Below are 20242 nucleotides of genomic sequence, written 5' to 3'. Positions count from 1 at the left end.
GGAGACATGTTGGTTGTCACACTTTGGGAAGGGAGGGTTACTTGGAACCTGTAGGCACCTGGGATTATGTTAACATTTCACAATGCTCAGTTTGCACAATAAAAACTAACTGTGGATGGAGACAACACTCAGTTGGTAAGTGCTTAACACGAGGACCTGAGGTGACCTCCTAGATCCCATGTTTTAAGAAAGCTGGGTACGGTAGCTTATAACCCAGAGCTCCAGGAAGGCAGAAACAGGCAGATCCCAGGCGCTCACTGACCAGTCAGTCTGGCCTATTGAGGAGCTGTGGTGAGAGACCCTGTCTCAAAAAGCAAGGTGGGTAGTACCTGAGGAATAACCTGGGGTTGCCCTCTGGCCTCCACATACCTGAACACACACACACACACACACACACACACACACAGCTGAGGGTGGGAAGAAAGAGAGTATGTCAAGGTTGAGAAACCTTGACTCCCATCAAGTGTCAGAAAAGGGGAACAGTAGATGACACAGAGTCTAGTCCTAGGATTGGTTCTGACATCAGGAGTGTCCAGGGAAACCACAATTACTCCAGTGGGCCAGGGAATTTGAGAGCACAGCATGTTTTGTCTGTGAAGTACACCAGTGATGTCTCACATGAATAATGATATGATTCACTTAACACAAAATCTTGGGAATTGCCGTTCAGAAAGGTTTTCCTACTCAGCCGATACCAACCGAACAGGTTGAATCATAAGGGTAAGGGGTGGGGAGGGGGAGGGGAGGAGAGGTAGGATTTCGTTTGAGGTTAGTGGAGTTGATCTCTTCTCTACCCAACTCCCTAGGTGCAGAGAGCAAGTCTAGAATGCCTAGAGTGTTTTGAATAGTGCAGTAGTGTGTTCTATAAAAGGCATTAGACAAATTATTTGAAAGAGCATGCCAGTGTTGAATGCTCATTCCCGCCTTCCTCCTCACCCCACAAAGAATGAAAGGAAATTATATCTTGAGACATGTCTTATTCTAAAATGGGAAATTGTGGAGCTAGGCAGAGCAGAAAGTACAGTATCTCTTTCTGTTTCTCTATTATGCCATCTGGGTTTTTAGCCCCCTCCCCTCTCCAGAGCCAGGCCTGCTGAAACCCAGCCCCCACCCCATGCAGAAACACCTTCTCAGTTGCTCTCTTCTTCCTCCCCTGACACTAGCTACAGCAGACCAGCCCCCAATTCTTTCTAGTCTCACTCCTGAATATCTCTTCTCTCCATCCTGCCTCCCTCGGCCCCGTCCCTAGTGTCTGCCATCACTGACACAGCAACCCTGCACACATTTCTCTCTCTTCAGACCTCTGCCTCCTTCAGTCTATTTACCAGCGTGTAGTCAAAGGGAAATCCTCTAGAATTCATTACTTCATCTTAAATTCCTGTTTCCTCTCTCCCTTAAAACCAAGCCAAACATGGACACTGACAAGATTCGCCTCCTTCCCCTCATGCCTTTCCACTTGGTGCCCCTGGCTCTGGAGTCAGGGGGATGGCAGCCCCTTCCTCTTGCCTAGCTGACCGACTGCGGTTACCCTTCAGTACTCACCAGAAGCATCAATTCCCATGGAAACCTTCCCTGATCCCAGCCTCTGCCAGCAGCCTTGGCAGAACTCTGACTTCCTTCTAACAGTGATAGTTAAATTCCATCACGGATGTCAGTCACATCCCCACCTGTGAGGTGGACCTGTCCCTCTGGATTCAGGGTTGATAGAGCTGTAGAGCCCAGCTCAGGGCCAGTATCTAAGTACATCAATGGATGCTGTTACAGAAATGTGGTTGCAGGTTGACCTGCTGGGGGCCAGGCATACAGAGGATGGTCCTCACTGTCAGAGGCAGCATGGGTTGGAAATGAAGTACTGTCAACATACCAGCTCCTTGGCATTGAGACCTCATAAACATCTTGGGCCTTCATCAGGCCGACAGCCACTCTCCCAGGCTGCCTGCCCCCTGATTGGCAGGCCTTTGCTTATTATCTCGCTCTACTCTGGGTTTGATGGACATAGAGGCTGGGGGCTGCTTGTTCATATGAGGTCATTCGTGTCGATGATTCCTGTGCTTCTGTTTCACCTCACAGTCCTCTTCCTAACCCAGAGGAGAGTGCAGAACAGTGAGTCTTTGAAGCTTGGTGTAACCAAAGGGCTCACTCAGGCTTTGCGGAAGGCTTTCCACCAGAACGACGTCTCCGCTCACGTAAGCGCCTTTCTTTCTAAGCTGGCCAATTCGGCCCCCTCACCACACTCCCCCCTCTTGGATGTTTTCCTCCTTCCTAGGCGCCACACCCACATCATCCTGTGGCTGGAGAAAAGGGTCATTTCAAGATGAAAACTTGAGACAAATTACATTGTGTTTCATACTTTTAAAAATTGTCCCAGCATATGAGGAGTATTGGGTATCCTCTGGAAGCCATCCATTATTGTTTTGTCTTTCATTTTTTTCTCTTCATCTTCTGCACAATTATAAATAGTGAGTTATTTCTGGACATTTAACAGGTATGATAAAGCCAGGTAGATATTGCCTGCTTATACTCCCAGAGAACAAGAGGCTGAGACAGGAGGATTCACAGAAGTTTGAAGCTCCTCTGGGCTACAGATTTAGACTGTCTCAAAAACCCAAACCCAAACCACCATGACCATTAACAACAACAAAAGCCCAAATTACTCCGATCTGTAAGAGGAGTTCCACTTTGTCTGATGTGCCAGCAGCAGAGAGGGAAGTAAACATTTTTCCCGCCAAACACTTCGATGCCAAGTACAGCTTAATAACTGCTGGCTGGTTTCGGTGGCACAGCCAAGTAGCAGAGGCATTGTTTTACAGTCCTTTGGGTTGATCCCAAGGGTTAGAGCAGTAAATGCAACTGGCAGTCAGTGGGCTCCCTTTTGTACCACTTAAACATAGCGCTCTGGCGTCCTCTTTTGATGGCCTGGGTGACAGCTGCATCCAGCCTAATGGTCCCACCCCACCCATCACACAGAGGACCAGGGATGAGATTTTGGCACATCTTCTATTGGTCATTTTCAATCTCTCTGTTACAATTCTAAAAAAAGAAATCGAGAGGAAGAAAGAAGGGAGAGAAGGGGGAAAGACACTCTACACTAGGTGGTCCCTGTACTGGGAATCTTAAAAATTTAAACCCAGAGTTGAACTGCTCTCCTTCATTTGCCTGGTGTGGTGGTCACTGAGCTGCAGCCACTTTCCAATGGCCTCTGTAGCTTTTGCTTCTTCTGCACACCATTGCAGACCCCTGCGACGCTTACTGTTCTTTAAAAATGATTGGTGCACTTTGTAAACTTAGCACATTTCTTCTGATATTTTCATATTAGCACAATGAATGTAAATCAGGATCATTTTCCATGAATAAAAGGTACAAATGAGGATAGTGGCACCAGATAGCCTATGAAGTTCCGGTTAGCTGGGGCTGCCTGCACACGCTGGGGACAGAGCCTGGCACCCTTCTGCCCAGTTATTGGTCCATTTGTTTGTTTGCTTGTTTTTGTTTTTTGAGACAGTGTTTCTCTGTGTAGTTTTTGGTGCCTGTCCTGGATCTTGCTCTGTAGACCAGGCTGGCCTCGAATTCACAGAGATCTGCCTGGCTCTGCCTCCCGAGAGCTGGGATTAAAGGCGTGTGCCACCACCACCCAGCTTGTTTGTTTGTTTTTAAAAACATATGGGGGTTATAAATAGTCCCTGAACCAAGACTTGCTCTTTGAAGTCATTAAAAGGGCTGGAAAGTTCAGAGCTTGCTCACTGGGTGAGTTACTCTTTGGGGCTATGATCATGGGCCACCTTGAAGCTCCTTCATTAGTCATTTTTATAAAGAACTAATCGAGAACACACTTTGGAAGGACCAAATTGCATCCATCATGTTGCAAAATCAATTTTCCTGAGGTTTTTAAAAAATATTTGTGACTTGGGGCCTTGTGCTAAAGGTTTGCCCCTGGCCTGTCTCCCCAGCCCTGCATGATGCTAATACAGATGCAGGAATGGGGAAAGTATGCAGAGGTTAAAATAGCCTGACCTAGAAGCCCAGTTTTACAGCATGAAGTGCATGAGAAATGGGTAGTGGTGCCGGTTGTATCTGTTATATGTGTATTAAAAGTATCAGTGAATAGTACATGTGGTGATTGTGTGTGATCTGGGTTTTACCACTATAAAAAGAAGAAAGGAGGCTGGGGATCTCCTCAGAAGTAGAGCTTTTGTCTACCATGCACAAAGTCCTAGGTTCTACCTTCAGCAAGACACACACACACACACACACACACACACACACACACACACGATACATACAAACACCCCCACACACACACATGCATTTGCATGCGTACATAAACAAAAATACACATATGTACAGACACAAGCATACACCCACTCAGGCATAACAAGAAGTAAAGAAATTATGCAGCAGTATCTATCCTGTATACTGATACATGAATCTATATTTTTTTCTTTACACACACATATACATATATACAAAAATATGTATTTCTAAGCAAAAATGATTGAAGGGAGATGCTCCTAGCAGGTAGTGGTGGTTATACCTGAGGCAACTGGGCAACTGTCATTTTTCTCTTAATTTTTCCAAAACTCCAATTTCATGATAAACATCACATTTAATATAAAAAAAAAAAACCAAAACCCACACTTAAAACTATAAACATACAAGATCAACAAAACAAAATGCAGTAAGAATAAATTCTAAAGCTTCAAAATCCTTCCACTGGGACAAAGAAGGCCCAGGCCATCCATGTTCCTTTTAAGACTCACCTGGGAGAGAAGGCCCCTGGTTCATCCCCACCTTGGCCTTGAACCAGTCTCTCGGCCAAGCATGGAGCCAAGGCTGAGGACTCCACCTTAGATACCTTGTTGCCCATCCCCAGAAGGTACCCTACTGCATTCATCGTCTCTACCTTTTGCCTCCCAGGAATGGTGAGATGTAACTTTTTTTTCTAAGCAGCATTCTGTTCCTTAGACATCTCTTCCGCCTGCTGCCCCCTCTCTGACTTCCTGGTGATATAATTAGTGCTCACTGGATCATGCTCAAAATACTTAAGGAATCCAAAACCAGACTCAGCTTTATCTCATGTAGGTTTGATGTAAGTTTTATTTTGTTGTTTTGTGATAATTTGGAATTCACATGTGTACTTAACAGGGTTGTTAGGATGTTTGTTGAATGAGAACATCCTCGTCTACAGTCTTACTAAGCAACGGCTGTAGATCTAAGAACACAAAGAAGAACTTAAAGTACTGTGGAAATAAACAATGCATTCTGGGGGTCCATTTGTTTTGTAGGTGGACATCCTGGAATATTCTCATAATGTCACGGTTGGTTATTATGCTACCAGAGGAAGGCTGGTGTATTTGCCTGCTGTGGTGATGGACATGCTGGGTGTGTATGGCGTCAGCAACGTCACTGCCGACCTGAAGCAGCACACTCCCAACTTACAGTCTGTGGCGGTCCTTGCCTCCCCATGGAAGCCCCAGCCTGCAGGTGCCTTCCAGCTGAAGACAGGCAAGTCACCAGAAGGAAAAGGCCCCAGAGTTCTGGGACCAGACAAGCAGACCACTGTCGAAAAGCCCCACTGCTAGCTGCTTATCAGCTTCTGTAGTCCTTATGCCTTCAAATTTCCCTATTCATCAGATGTCCAAGTTCCCCGCCCAAACCTCTGTATTTCTGACTTTCCTAGACACGTTCTACCACAGAGGCTTTTCTTCCCAATCCATGTGCTTAGTGCATGGCAGCACAGAATACTGTGCTTTTCCCCTTTCTTACCAGTGGCGACTGCTATAAGTTGAGCACCCATAAAACCTATAGTCTGGAACTCACAGGGTTTGATTCTTATTGGAGTAGTTTCCCAGCAAAGACTTTGACATCTTTCTCTCAATTTCCCTTGTGATTGCTGATTTGCAAAGTTTGTGAACCACAAGAGCGGAGGTTCCATTGTGGTGGAAGCCATCAGCTAGGTGTGGGGGACAATTGATCATTCCCATCCACAGAAACAGAGGGCACTGGTTTGTCATCTTCGAGCAAATGTCTGCAGAGTCTCATGCGATAAAGTCACGACGTCCTTTGTGTTGGAGAGAACCTTAACCTTGGACTCAGTCATGCTTTTAATTATTCTGTGCCATAAATCATCTTAAGAGCTACTTTCAAAACTATAATTAAAGCTTGTCTGGTCTTACTGTTTATTTGCCTAATTTCTGTACCCTAAAAATCATACTGTTTTATATCACCACCGCTGTTAAATTTGAGGAACTCAGACAGAGCCCTGATGAGTGCTGGCTTGTGGTTCTTCTTCTAGTGTTGCAGTTTGTAAGCCAGTCAGACAACATTCAGTCCTGCAAGTTTGCCCAGACGATGGAGCAGAGGCTGCAGAAGGCATTCCAGGATGCAGAGAGGAAAGTCCTTAACAGCAGGAGCAACCTGACGCTTCAGGTAGGGAGGAGGGGCTTTGGGCTACATGGTAGATGGACAGCCATAATGAATATATTGGTCCCCCCATTTAGAAGCTGTCATACACTAATATAAGTTTGTACCTTTGGCAGGTGATACAGACATTGGTGAGGGTGGCTGAAGTCTGGCTATGGCATGTAGGATTCCATGTCACTATGAACTTACCATGATTCAGGGATAAATATTTGGTTTTTGTATGTAATGCTTCTTCTGGTCTTCCTTTCTTCTTTCTTTCTTTAAAGATTTATTTACTTATTATGTATATAGTATTCTGTCTGCATGTATGCCTACACACCAGAAGAGGTCATAGGATCTCATTATAGGTGGTTGTGAGCCACCATGTGGTTGGTAGGAATTGAACTCAGGACCTCTAGAAGAGCAGCTAGGGTTCTTAACCTCTGAGCCATCTCTCCAGCCCTCCTCTGGCCTTTTAGTGAGTTTATCATTAAAGAATTGAACCTGAATGTACTTTATAAGGTGAACCAATTTTCTTAATATAAAGTGAATTAATTTAACTTTTTTACATTATTTGCATGCGTGAGTGTGTGTGTGTGTGTGTGTGTGTGTGTGTGTGTGTGTGTGTGTGTGTGTTGGGCAGGCTCATGCTACAAAGCAAATGTGGAGTTCAGAGGACAGCTTGTGTGAGTGAGTTCTCTCCTTCTAACATGTGGGTTTCAGGGATCGAATGCAGGTCACCATGCTTGCTTGGAAGGTGCCTTTATCTCCTGAGCCATCTTAGGACCAGTGAATTGATTTTAAAATCTAACTCTGTTGTGATTTTCTGTGATTATCTGTTGTGTGATTTTCTTTGGGCTATTTCTAGGCTTCAACACAAGTGATCATTACATGCAAACAAAAACACCCACAGAAACACACCCACATCTTTTACAGCGTGGGCTTCCTCTCTTCCAGCATCTGTGCTTAATGTTTTACAAATATTTTTCTGTGTAATGATCAAGACATCCTCTGAAATATTATCTCCATTTTGTTCAAATGAGAACTGAGAGAAGAATTATGAAAATCCCAGAAGGTCACATGGTTGGAAAAGAATGGAGTAAAGATGTGAGCCCAAACTCTGTCTTATTCACCAAGCTGTCCCAGCATTGATACAGTATAGAAAGGGTGTCCCCAAGCCCTTGGCAAGTGCATCTTTCCCAGGGAAATACAATTCCTAGTGCTCCATATATCTGGCTTCCTGGCTAGCAATGTGAACACTACAGAAAGCCTTTTTCAGACCCATTGTTTCGTGTGTGTGCAATTATGTAGATAACATCTCAATAAGGATAGATGCTTCTTAATGGTATTCATCCAGCCCCCAAAGTCTCTAATTAATGCCACTGTTCTGTGTCTGTTTTGACTACTCAACTAAAGCCTTTGCAATTAGACCCAGGCCTTTTGAAATTGACATTTAGCATAAGTGAGTTACCAGCAAAGCCAATGCCATGTAGAAAGCACACGATCTAATTTGAAGGAGCAGCTTTCCTTTTCTAGACCCGGGCAAAGTGGAACAGAGAGGATCTCATTACAACTCGGCTCTTATTAGTCTAAGATCTAAAAATGTGTCACAGATTTAAGATTTATGTAAGCAGTGTGACTCAGCTCTTATGGGAAATCTTTTTCTTCAGGTTTGGCGCTGTGGTCTTAACAGGTGTGTGAACCTAAGTGGTTTGCAACAGCAGAATATGCATTAAAAGATTTGTTGAGTGTCTGCTGTTTATTAGATCCTTGGAGATCAGACACCAAGATAAATAAGTTGCCCTACGCCTTCAGCCTGTCTCTGTGGTGAGCTGGTTATGAGTTATAAGATGAAACGTAAACAACAAAGCTTCCTTGGAAAAGACTACAGCAGGTGACTTGACCATTGCATTTAACTAGATTTTAGATGCTCTCTGAATGTTGGAAGGCTTTGAAATTAATTGAATGAATCATTTTTATTAACCCCATTTCACATTTGGCCTTAGCCAATATGAAGTATCAGAACCAGGTTTGTTGCCAATTTAACATGCCTCTCTCAGTCTCTCTGTCATTCACAGATAACTGCATGCTAATTGCCTTCCTGGGATCATGATAATATGAATTCCAAATTAGTGTTTTTGTAATACTTTTCCATTCCATTAAATATAATTTATATGGTACTTTGAATCCTTTGTGGAATAAAAAGATGTAAATATCAGAGTCATTGGAAAAATAACTTTAAAAAAAAACACATAGTATTAGAAGCTAGATTATAGTTGACTCAATGAGGGAATAACAGAATCCAAGCTTATGAGACATAAGTAGAAAGAGACAATGATGGGCTCATTCCACTGAGAAGTTCACAGCTTATTAGCTGGAGGCACACCTGGATCCTGGTCCATCACCAGTTTCTTCAGAAGTTCTCTGTTCATCTCTTGGCTTGCTTTCTTTCAGACCCCTCCTCCTCTTTCTTCTTTGAAGATTTGTTTTTGTTTACTGTATGTATGCTTTGCCTACAGTATGTATGTTAGTGCCTCACATGCATTGAATGCCTATGGAGGCCAGACAAAGGTGTCTGATCTTCTAGAACTTGAGTTACATATAGCTGTGAGATGCCTTGTGGGTCCTTGGAAAAGGAACCCAGGCCATCTGGAAGAACAGCAAGTGCTTTTAACTTCTGAGCTATCACTCCAGCCCCAGCACACTTCTTACCTCTACTGAGTGGTCCGTGGTGCTTCCAGAGATTTGCCTCATTCTTATTGCTTTGTAGTCTTGTGGAACCAAAGAGCCCTGCTTCATTTTCTTTTCCAGTGTCATTTCAGTCCAGACCCTGGGACCGGCTCTCATTGGTCCCACTATGCGACATCTGGATTGATAACTGTGACCAAGGAGATGAAATACCCTGGTCAACATGGTCTGGCACAGATGCCTACTCCTGGAACATGGGAAAGTGGTAGCTGTACCCAGAGCACATGGACAAAGTGGAGAAGGGAGGTGGCTTTCTGGGGATCATGGGTGCTACTGTGAGAAGAGAAAGGTGCTGGGAACAAAGTGGCCTGTGGTCTAATGAGCTAATGAACCAGAATGAGTGAGCAAGTCAGAGACTTCATAAAGGGACATGCCTGAGTTCACTAAAGAAGATACAAAGGCATGGGAACAGGGCTGTGTTCATTGCTTGGGAAACCTTAATCTATAAAGATCTCAATATTCACCAATGGGAACTGTAGATTGAATGTGATCCCTACAGAAATCTCATTCTGGAGAAAGAGACAGGAGGATTCTGTAGACGTAAGGGCAGTCTAGCTTGCATAGCAAGTTCAAGACCAATCAGAAGAAGAGGGAGTACATATTCCTGTCTCAAAAAACAGAAGGGGAGAGGAGGGCGGAGGGAGATGACTGAGCAATTGAGAACGTTTGCTGCTCTTGCAGAAAACCTGAGTTCAGTTCCTAGTACCCACCTCAGGCAGCTCAGCCACCTGTAACTCCACCTTCAGGGGTTCCAATACACTCTTCTGGCCTTCGTGGACACCTACACCTACACACACACACACACACACACACACACACCAATCCCAGTGACATTTATAAAGATAGAAATAGAGAAATCTATCCTGAAGTTCAAGTAGAGCCTCAAAAGACCTTGAAGAACAAAAATAATCTTGGCAAAGGACACATTTTATAAGTATCACACTTTCTCGTTTCAAAATTAATTTTTTTAAAAAGCTATGATAGCCAGGCGGTGGTGGCGCATGCCTTGAATCCTAGCACTTGGGAGGCGGGAGGCAGAGGTAGGCAGATCTTTGTGAGTTCGAGGCCAGCCTGGGCTACCAAGTGAGTTCCAGGAAAGGCGCAAAGCTACACTGAGAAACCCTGTCTCAAGAAGAAAAAACAAACAAACAACAACAAAAAAAACAAAAAAAAAAGCTATGATAACCAAAACAGTGTGGTCTTTCTTTTCTGACAGACACAGAGACCAATGGTCTAGATATAGAGGCCAGAAAGAAATCTACTATTGTTATCAAGGTTAGTCTATGAGGAAAAAGATAATCTTTTAAATAATGGATATCCACATTGCAAAAGAAGGAAGCTGGAGCTACACCTAACATTATCAACCCAAATCATCTCGAAGTGGATCAAAGACCTACCATGTAAGAACTAAAGAGCTCGGAGCATAGAGGAAAGATTTCATGGGCCTGGGTGTCTTGGACCCTATTGGAAAACCACAGGGCCAAGAGAAACAAACCAATTGGACATCCTTGGAAACCTTGTTCATCAAAAGACACTAATAACAGAGTGAAAGATAACCCACAGAATCACAAATCATCTGTCTGATAAGTGATTAATATCCAGAACTTAAGGAAATAGAAAGAATTTCTTCTATGCATCAATTAAAAGAAAATTAGTACAACAGAGGGCTGGGATAAGTGTTGCTATACTTGTCTAGTATGCATTATGCCCTGGGTTTGAACTATGTCACCATGAAGAGAGAGGCAGACAGAGACAGAGATGAGGCTGGGGGTGGGGTGGGGAGAGAGAATTTGACCTGTCAATTATGAGACACTACTTCTTATTTATTGGAACAATCATTCTCAAAAACAAAACCCTAGAAAATAGTAAGTATTGGCAAGCATATGGAGGAGTTAGAGTCCTTGCATGCTTCTAGATGGATGTGCAATGGACAGCCACTGTGGAACACAGTAGCATGGACCCTCAAGAACCTAAACATGCAGTTACAATATGATCCAGTAGCTTCATATCCATCTACATATCAAAAAGAATTAAAAACAGGAACTAGGAACTAAAATAGGTATTTGTGTTAGTGTTCACAATGGCAAAAAGCCAAACATGAACCAAGTGTCTATCAAATGGATACAAGTGCTGGAGCATTCCTAAGCCTTCAGACAAGAAGGCCATTCCGGTGCCTACTGTAGCATGGGCGGCACCGAGGTCATTGTTCTAAGTGAAGTAAGCCAGTCTCAGAAGGAAAACTACAGTATGATTTCTCTTCTATCAGATATCTGGAATCTTACTCTAAGAGCAACCTGGGAAAAGAAGACAGAGAAACTGGGAGTTGTTCAGTGGCTATAGAGCTGCAGTTGGGGGCAGTGAGGAAGTTCTGGAGATGGTGTTGGTGATGGTTGGCAAAGAATGAGAATCTACTTAATGTTGCTGAATTATGTGCTTAATAATGGTTAAAATATTAAATTCTGTGATTTATGTATTTTACCACAACAAAAACATATAACTTACCTGGTTGAATATAGGATGTATGTATGTAGGTATGTACAAAATTTTATGAATTTTATCTCTCTATATATATATACATATTTATATATTACTAGCTTTATGGGCTTCTTGGAGGTCCAGGGAGATGTAGTGCTACTTATTGAAAGGTGACAAGTATTCAGTAAATATTCACAATAGTGGTAAAGACAAAACAGTTTTATTATTATTATTATTTATTTTTTATTATTTATTTGTGTGTCATGGTGTGTGTGTGTGTGTGTGTGTGTGTGTGTGTGTGTGTGCAAGCACATACATGTGGGTGCCCTAAGAGGCCAGAAGGGGGCATTGGATTCCCTGGAACTGGAGTTACAGGTGGTTGTGAGCCACCTGATCTGAGTACTACCCATCAAACTCAGGTCCTCTGAAAGAGACCTGAGTGCTTTTAGCTCTTAGCCACTGAGCCGTCTCTCCAGTTCCCAGAGGACTCTTGAATTGTCAGAAAGTGCTTTTTGTCTGCACATCCGGGGACACAGGTCTGAATACCTGTAACTGAAACACATTCCAGAAGTACTTTCTGGGAGGAGAACAAGAGCTGAGCAGAAATGTTGGCTGGGGTATCCTTAATCAGAGGATTATGGCTCTTGGTTGGAGAACTGAGAGAAAGCTGTCACATGTGGGGAAAGTAGACGGCAAAGTGGAGAAGCTATTCTGAGCAGCTTTCTCCAGAATTAGGACAGAGAGCAAAGCTGTAGAGATGATTCCTGAGTGAAAAGGTCCCATCAAGCCAGGTGGCAGCCAGCCCCCAGGTGGGTAAGACAGTACTCAAGGGAACTTGAGAGTTCCAAAACGGCACCTCAGCTGAGCGTGCGGGCAGGACCAGCCCAGTGCCCAGGCTATACCTGGGCCCTGATGCTCACAGGGAGGGTGACTGGCAACAATGCCCTTCCCTTCCTTCCTCTCTTCTGTGCCCACTCATCCCCCTTTAGCTAACACCAGTGGTCAAAGAAACCATCATGTAGTTCTTGAGAGCTAACCTGCAGGATGCCCTTTGTGATGTGCAGGACAGTGGCAAGGAGATCTGGAGAGAAAAGGGCAGACACATGCGCATCATCCAGCAAAAGCATCTCACCAGCCCAGTGATTCTTCTCCTGCTCATGTTTTTCAAATGTTTGAGATATTTTTATCCGTACATTGACCCAGAAAAATCTCCTTTTCCCCCAGCAACTAAAAATGAAATAAGACTGAGCATGAGAAACCCATGTTATCTTAGAGAACTTTTTTCTCATAACCCAGACCAAATTCATGGTTCACAAAAGAAAGTAATTGCTCCATGAATGATCTGTTTTGTATTTCTGAATTCCTGTTATGCTCATATTCAGTCACTTTGCTCATAACACTGGGTGCATACTCCTCTCAACCTGAAGTTTCCTGAACATTTGACAGCTGGGCCCTCCTTTAATATGCCCGTGCTCTGCTTTATATTTCTAGAATTATAAAGGTCATTTGAGTCAGTTTAGCCCCTGGAGAAGACAAGTGAGTAGTTAAGAGCCAGAAATGAAGACTGCTTGGGTTCAAATCCTGACTCTGTCACAAGTGAGCTGTATGACCTTGGACAAATCCCTATCACTCTAGGCCATGGTTTCCTCATTTGTGATAGACAGTCCTAAATAGACATTCCTTCCAGGGGTAGATCAAGATGGAGATGATGTGCCTATACCCAGTGCCTGGCATGCTCCTGCAATCTGTGAACAATGACTTGCTATTTTTTCTTCTTCCTTGCTGTCTCCCGCTACCCTTCCATCACATCCCACAATTCCTGTTGAAAGGTCCCTTCCTCGGCCCCGTGATACAGACCCTCACCGTATTTGGTATGTCTCCTTCCCCTTTGCTCCTGTGTCATTCAGATGGTGAGCACGTCCAATGCCTCCCAAGCCGTCACGTTGGTGTATGCTGTGGGCAATCAGAGCTCGTTCCTCAATGGCACCGTGGCCAGCAGCCTCCTTAGCCAGCTCTCAGCTGAGCTGGTAGGATTCTACCTCACTTACCCTCCACTCACCATCGCTGAACGTGAGTACGTGCGCCTCAGCCTCATGTAGAAGGGCCCTGTGGTTTCCCCCTGGGTATCTTTCTCTGCAGCAGAAGAACCTCTGCTGTGCTACACTACATGTGTGTGTTATCTTGAACAACTGAAAAATGCAACACCTGGGGGTTAAGTTGACAAAAAGTTCATTGCACACTGCAAGAGAGCCCTTGCTTGATGCTTACAATAAGCCTGTGAGGAGGGTACAAAACTATAAGAAAAAAAATTAAAGCCCTCCCCCCAAAATTTTTCACAGGTTGTCCACTCTCCCACAACTAATATGGCTGCATGGGGACTGCTCTGAGCACTGCCTTCCAGAGCATCTGTCCTCAGGGTCAGTGCAGGTTGCCATGGTTTTCTCTTCCCTCCACAAATGTTCTTAGAGCTTCAGGTCCAGCTGGCTACAGACGATACTTGGCTACTTTGCGATTTGTGTCGTGACTTCACTTGAAGTCCCCATAATCTGAGGCCCCGGCTCACTGTGACGCTTGTTAGTTACATAATCCTCATTTCTGTGCAGTCAACTGAACTTGGAAGACAGAGCAGCCCACATTTTGTCACTTAGACATTTACCAGGTAGCTAAAGAAGTGACGGTCTATACCCTAAATTTAATCATTATATTTCACAAGGTCACTGGCAAAGATTTCCTTTTAAAATATACCCATTATAGCCGGGCGGTGGTGGCATATGCCTTTAATCCCAGCACTCGGGAGGCAGAGGCAGGCGGATCTCTGTGAGTTCAAGGCGAGCCTGGTCTACCAAGTGAGCTCCAGGAAAAGGCGAAAAGCTACACAGGGAAACCCTGTCTCCAAAAACAAACAAACAAAAAAATAAAAAAAAACCAAAATATACCCATTAGCAAAAATGTTTTGTAATTTCTTTCTGTAGTTGTTTTGATACTCTAAGTGAGATCGCACGCAAGTGTGTTTAAGTGTGTATGTGTAAAAGGTGTACTTGTCACTTAGCAGCCACAAGAAGTTGTTTGACTGTGTGTTTACTGGAAAGATCTTATAAATGTTCAGGCAGTAAGGACGGCTCTGAACTTCATAAAAAGATGATGATGTGGAAGATGGTGGCAGGCTGTCACAGGGCGGCAGGTGCAGGAGTTACCTTCTTTAACCAGCTTGGTTAAGTTCTGATAATAATCACAATTAAGTTGAACTGAGCAGCAGGGACTCGGGGAAGAGCTCAGTTGGCAAGGTGCTTGTTGTGCACACCTGAAAATCTGAGTTTGATCTCAGTACCCACATTTAAAAAATAAAAGAAAAAGAAAGAAAATTCTGATGAGGCGCTCACAACTGTAACACTAGTACTGGGAAGTTAGCCCGCGAAGATCCCTGGAAGCTCACTGGGTGGCCAGGCTAGTCAAATCAACAAGCTCAAGGTTGAGTGAGAGATCTTGTCTCAGGAAATAAGGTGAGGAGCAATTGAGAAAGACACTTGCCATCATCCTCTGGCTTAAACATACACATGTAAGCCCTTAATGCTGGGAGGATCCCTTTAAGAGATAACCACTTTTTAGACCTCCATGGTGCTAGATAATCTGTACAGAGGAAGCCCCAGCTAAGACAGGCTGCAACTGTGGGTACTGATAGTGATGTTGATCCATTTAAGAAGGCTTGGGGGGACAACTTCAAAGAGAGAAACTCCTGAATCTGAGCCCCTTGTGGAACTGTCCCTTTAATGAGCCAACTTCCTACACAATGAGAGTTTGACCTGTGTGCCACAGACTTCCCAGAAATGGCAGTGTGGAACCTAGCTGCTTGCCAGCTTGTCACTTCTGTGGTTCCCTTGATAATGTTTACTCATAAAAACCTACCCAAGAAATGTGATGTGTTTTTTATTTGTTTTAGCACTGGAATATCCCAACCTTGACATATCAGAAACGACCAGAGACTACTGGGTCATCACAGGTAACATCTTATTTCTGTATGTCCCTCTTTGTACCATCAGGTTGGTTTGTCTAAAATGGTGGCACTCGGTGACAGGACCGAGCCCTTTGGTCCTGCCTTATAAATGAAGGAGTTCCTTCTGTAGGGCTAGAAGGGGTTGGGGAAGCTGAGAAAAGAGCACCCTGAAGATGATTACTGATAAACAACTTAAAACTGTTACCTCAACGATCCCATCCTCAGCCTATCTCACGGCAGCACTAGTGGGCAGCTGTCTGGGGCATGTGTGTATGAGTGGCTATCTGAGGCTCGCTGTGTGAGTGATTTGTAGTAAGCTTTCTTGCCAGGCTATCTTTGGATCACCAGCCCGTAAATAATGGCCAGAAGACTTAGTAATTATGAAAACTTGGCCTTAGATTAGGCGTTTTCCCAACTAGCTCTTGTAACTTAATTCACCCATAGTTTTCAATCTACGTTCTGCCGTGTGGCTCCGTTACCTCTTCTTAGTATGGCACATCCAACTTGCTCCAAGTCTGCTGGTGAAATCGAGCACCTCGGGCCCTCCCTCATTTCTCTGTCTGTCTGAAAGTCCCGCCTACACCTCCTGCCTAGCTATTGGCTGTTAAGCTTTTTATTACACCAATCACAGCAATACATCTACACAGTGTACAAATACCCAGCAACAGTGGCTGTCTGGGGCACGTCTGTGTGAGTGTCTGTCTGAACAGACAGCAGGTCTTTCCATACTGCTCTGCAAAACCCAAATCAAGAAGAGGGCCATATGTGTGCTGCTCCTTCTCGGGGTACACGACCCACCCGACACCAATCCTGGTGTGCTCTGTGGATGAGGTCGGGTGGGAGTCTAACAGCAAGAGTGTTCTCGTGGCATTTTCTTCTTCCCTTGACATTTCACAGCGGAACATTATGAAACAGGGCAAGCATTCTGTTTGTGTTTTTCAAAAGCCCCACAGTGGCTCTAAAATGAGAGAAACAATGTTATTGAGGCAATGGGGAGTTCAGCTGATCTTAGGAGGGAAAGTGGCCAGCCCAGCCAGCAGAGTGTAGACAACTGAGAGTTCCGTTCTCCATGCTCTGTGAGTCTGAGACCAAGGCACCCATAGGTTTGCATCTTCTTCCCATCCCCTTGGCTTGGAGTCGGTCACCTTCGCCGCTTGTCCTCACTTGTTCTTCCCTCTGAGCCTGTCTGTCCTGACTTCCTCTTCTTATAAGGACACCAGACACACTGGACTATGGCCCATGCTCATGACCTAATTTTAATTTCATTACCCCTACCAAGACCCTCACTCCAAATACTGTCACCCTCTGATATACTGGGCGTTAGGACTTGCACATGTGAATTTGGGGGACATAGTCCAGCCCGTCAATGAGGAGGTAGGGAGATCCTTCCAGACATGGAAATGTGTACATGGGAGGGAGCAGCTGCCCCAAGCTCCCTTCCCTCATCCATCCTTCCCTCACTGCTGTCCCAAGCAGTGGCAGGTGGCCTGCTGCCTAAAATTCCATCCAAGTAGTTCCTGTCTGGCTGCAGGGTGGCTGCCTGTGCCCTCTTCTAAAAGACAGATCACCCACATGCCCCCACTACAGGGTCTTTGGTACCCAGAGGTCGTTTAAACTGCTAAGAAGGCAAACTAAAGAAGCATATTTTTAACAGATCAGAAAGTACTCTACCTGGATGCACACCCTAGAGAGGCTGTGCTGACCCAGCAACACATGTCTGAGCCAGGGGTTTCCATAATGATACAAAATCACGTGCCCTCCTCAAGCATGGTGCCTTTTCCTTCCTAGATCTTCCCCCTTCTCTGAACTTGAGAGTTTACATTCAGTGATCATAATCCCTTCTTCAACACAGGCTGCCCTTGGCAGCCCCTGGTGAGGTCCCCTCCCATCTTCCCATGCCTTGCCGTGCCTTTGTTTTGGTGGCCTTCCCTTAAGGAAAGCTATGCACAGTCTTGTTTCGGGGCTCTCCGGGGACTTAAGCCTTCATGCTCACTCATGTAACTTCTTTCTCACTGCTGTTGTTGGCACTGAAGTTGGTGATCAGAACAGAGTTGCCACTGTCTCTCTGCTGCTCGCATCAATCAGTCGGTGCTTGGGAGGAACTGGAACCATGGTTTGACATGACCCTCTTGCCGTCCATACAAACCACAACCACTTTACAAACTTCTGGGAAGCCTGTGCCAGTCTGCCCTGTCTTCAAAAGAAGGGCTGATGACCAGGAGCCAGCAATGAGGGTCTTTACTGTTCTGCCTTCTGAGGATCTTGCAATTTGTTTTATAGAAATGAAGCAAGGTTGAGATACCCAGATATTGGTGACTAGGGCTTGAAGATATAGCTCAGTCAGTTAACTGCTTGCCATGCAGGCATGAGGGCCTGGCTTAGACTCCCCAGAACCCACATCAAAGAGGAGGCAGAGGCAGGCAGATCCCTGGGGCTCACTGACCAGCTAGCCCTAGACTAATCGGCCAGCCCACTGGTCACTAATAGAGGTAAGAACCCGTCTCCGATTTATACACTTGCCTTTGTTTCATACAATAGAGACAAAGTGGCCAAGATCCAGTAATGAGCGACTTTCTTCTCTTCTCACCTCTACTTCTTACTGGTGTGTCTTAGAGCCAGTCCCCTGGGTCCCCTGGGTCCCCTGGGCTTCACACACTCACCTGTGGAATGGAGGAGGGACACCAGCTGAGCACGAAGATTCCTCGAGTTTGAATGTGTAGGATTCAACCACAAATGAAATAAGTTAGCTCAGGTGCAGGAGGCTGACCCATGCCTGCTAATGGATCTTAGAGCCCAGTGTGATTGTAAGTGGGTGTTTAAGAGGGCCCTGGCTGATATGGTGAGGGGTCTGAGCTATGGGAGATGTGAGTACAGGCCCCTCCACTGCCTTCTGGAAGGCAGGCATGGTCAAGGAGAATGTGCTGTGGACCTTGGGAGAAGGAAGGGGAACCATGTGCAGGGGCACAGATCCCTTCCTTCCATGACATTTCTTCCTCTGAAGAATGTACCCAGCAAAGGGGGAGGAGTGGGGGTCTTGTGATAGCAACAGCGTCCACACAGCATTGTCCTACAGCACCACCATTAAAAGTAGTGTTTCCTGAATTATTTCTTCTTCACAATCAGTAGTTAGCTCAGTAGAGAACTGAGGCCCTGAGAAACTATGCGGCTTGTCTCAGGAAGGGGAGCAGTGACTCAGGCTCACAGCCCTGCTCCTGACCTCTGCTCCACCCAGCTGACAGCAAGAAGAACCCACTCTTTCTGGAGAGCTGCAGTGGTACAAACTCCAGCCATCTAGGTGTCCTGCTCTGAGTGCTTCCCATGCTCTCCTAGAGACATCCTGTCATCTTAAAGAGAAATGGACTAATAATACAGATAAAATCGAATGTCCCATTTTAAGCATCTTAAACTTACAATTCAGTGCCCTAGAGAAAGTCCATGATACAAACAACGATTAACTGCTAGAGCATTTTCATCACCTAGAAAGCTGCCTATTGCCCTTACTTGGTGTCTGCCTTTGAATCATGACTGAGGTTCCTGTAAACCAATCTATGATGCCCCATTCGCTCCTTCTTGACTATTACTTAGAAGTCGTTTAAGTGGGCTGGCCTGTATATCTACTACATGGCATGGGTTTGAAGCAGACTCTCCTGTCTGAGGAGGAAACCCCTGTGGGACCCTGGGGGCCTACAGAGCACTGACAGAACAGTATAGCAGCAGTCCTCTGTTTGCAGGGACTTGGCTGGAAAACCATCTAGATTCTCTCACTGGGGCCCTAGAGCTATGCTTTATACCCTCCAGGGGGATCATTTGGCATGTATGGCTTCAAAGAAGTAATTTCAGAGACCCAGCAGTGGGTTTTATTTCTTTTTTGATCCACATATCAATGACATTCTCTGAGTCTCATTTTTGATGGTTCGGTCTGGCCCTGTGTGAGATTCCATCATTGGTGCTGGCTGCATGCAACACCCTGCTTGATCAGCAGTTTCAGAGACAGCATGTTCTTTAGGAGGGGCTGTTTCTGTTCCGTGGTGGATGGATGGTATTCATGATCCTGGACTGGACTGGACTGTGTTAGGACCAACTCTATTAAATAAAGACTCTTCTATTCCATTCCCATCCCTTGTGAGTTTTGATCACTTAAAAAATCCAATAATCAATTTGAACACATAGAATTTTGGGTGTGACTGTGTCTGAAGGCACTGTTTGCATGCTTGGAGCGAAGCTGCTTCCCAAAGGATGGAGTTTGACTCTGGACATCAGTGAGAACAGGCAACTGTCCCTGTAGGAAGCTCTAGAGAGGCCCTGGTGCTCATCACACCTCTCATCCGTGCACTAGCAGGGGCTTGCAAATCCACCATCAGTGTCTCTCCTCTTGTCCCAGAAATGGCTGCTGAGACCTAACCAAGGAGAGGTAAGGGCCAGGAAAGGATCCCATGTACCTTCCACAGACAGGGCCAAACTGCCTTATGCATCCTGTCCCCTTTGATCCTTAGAGCCCCTTAGCCCAGTGCTTGCTGTGAGGTACCCTTCCTTTTTGCAGAGGACTGGATTCCAGTGGCTAGCTGAAGGACCCGTAATTGACAAGAGCCAGAAATGAGAGAGAGCACACTCCTTCCATTAAATTATCTT

General features: G+C 45.1%; 1 protein-coding gene across 6 annotated transcripts in view; it reads left to right on the top strand.

Annotated features, from left to right (window-relative positions):
- Positions 1 to 20242, top strand: part of Kiaa1549l (KIAA1549 like) — a 256671-nt gene that overhangs the window by 149411 nt on the left and 87018 nt on the right. For all 6 annotated transcript variants that reach the window (XM_036184493.1, XM_036184492.1, XM_036184491.1 and 3 more), the window contains 5 exons: positions 2071 to 2186; positions 5283 to 5502; positions 6293 to 6426; positions 13530 to 13692; positions 15560 to 15619. In XM_036184493.1, the coding sequence (XP_036040386.1) occupies positions 2071 to 2186; positions 5283 to 5502; positions 6293 to 6426; positions 13530 to 13692; positions 15560 to 15619 (693 nt within the window). The remainder of the gene's footprint in view (positions 1 to 2070; positions 2187 to 5282; positions 5503 to 6292; positions 6427 to 13529; positions 13693 to 15559; positions 15620 to 20242) is intronic.

The sequence above is a fragment of the Onychomys torridus genome, chromosome 4, assembly GCF_903995425.1.
Source record: "Onychomys torridus chromosome 4, mOncTor1.1, whole genome shotgun sequence".
Lineage (NCBI taxonomy): Eukaryota > Metazoa > Chordata > Mammalia > Rodentia > Cricetidae > Onychomys > Onychomys torridus.
This window is presented reverse-complemented; position numbering and strand designations above follow the sequence as displayed.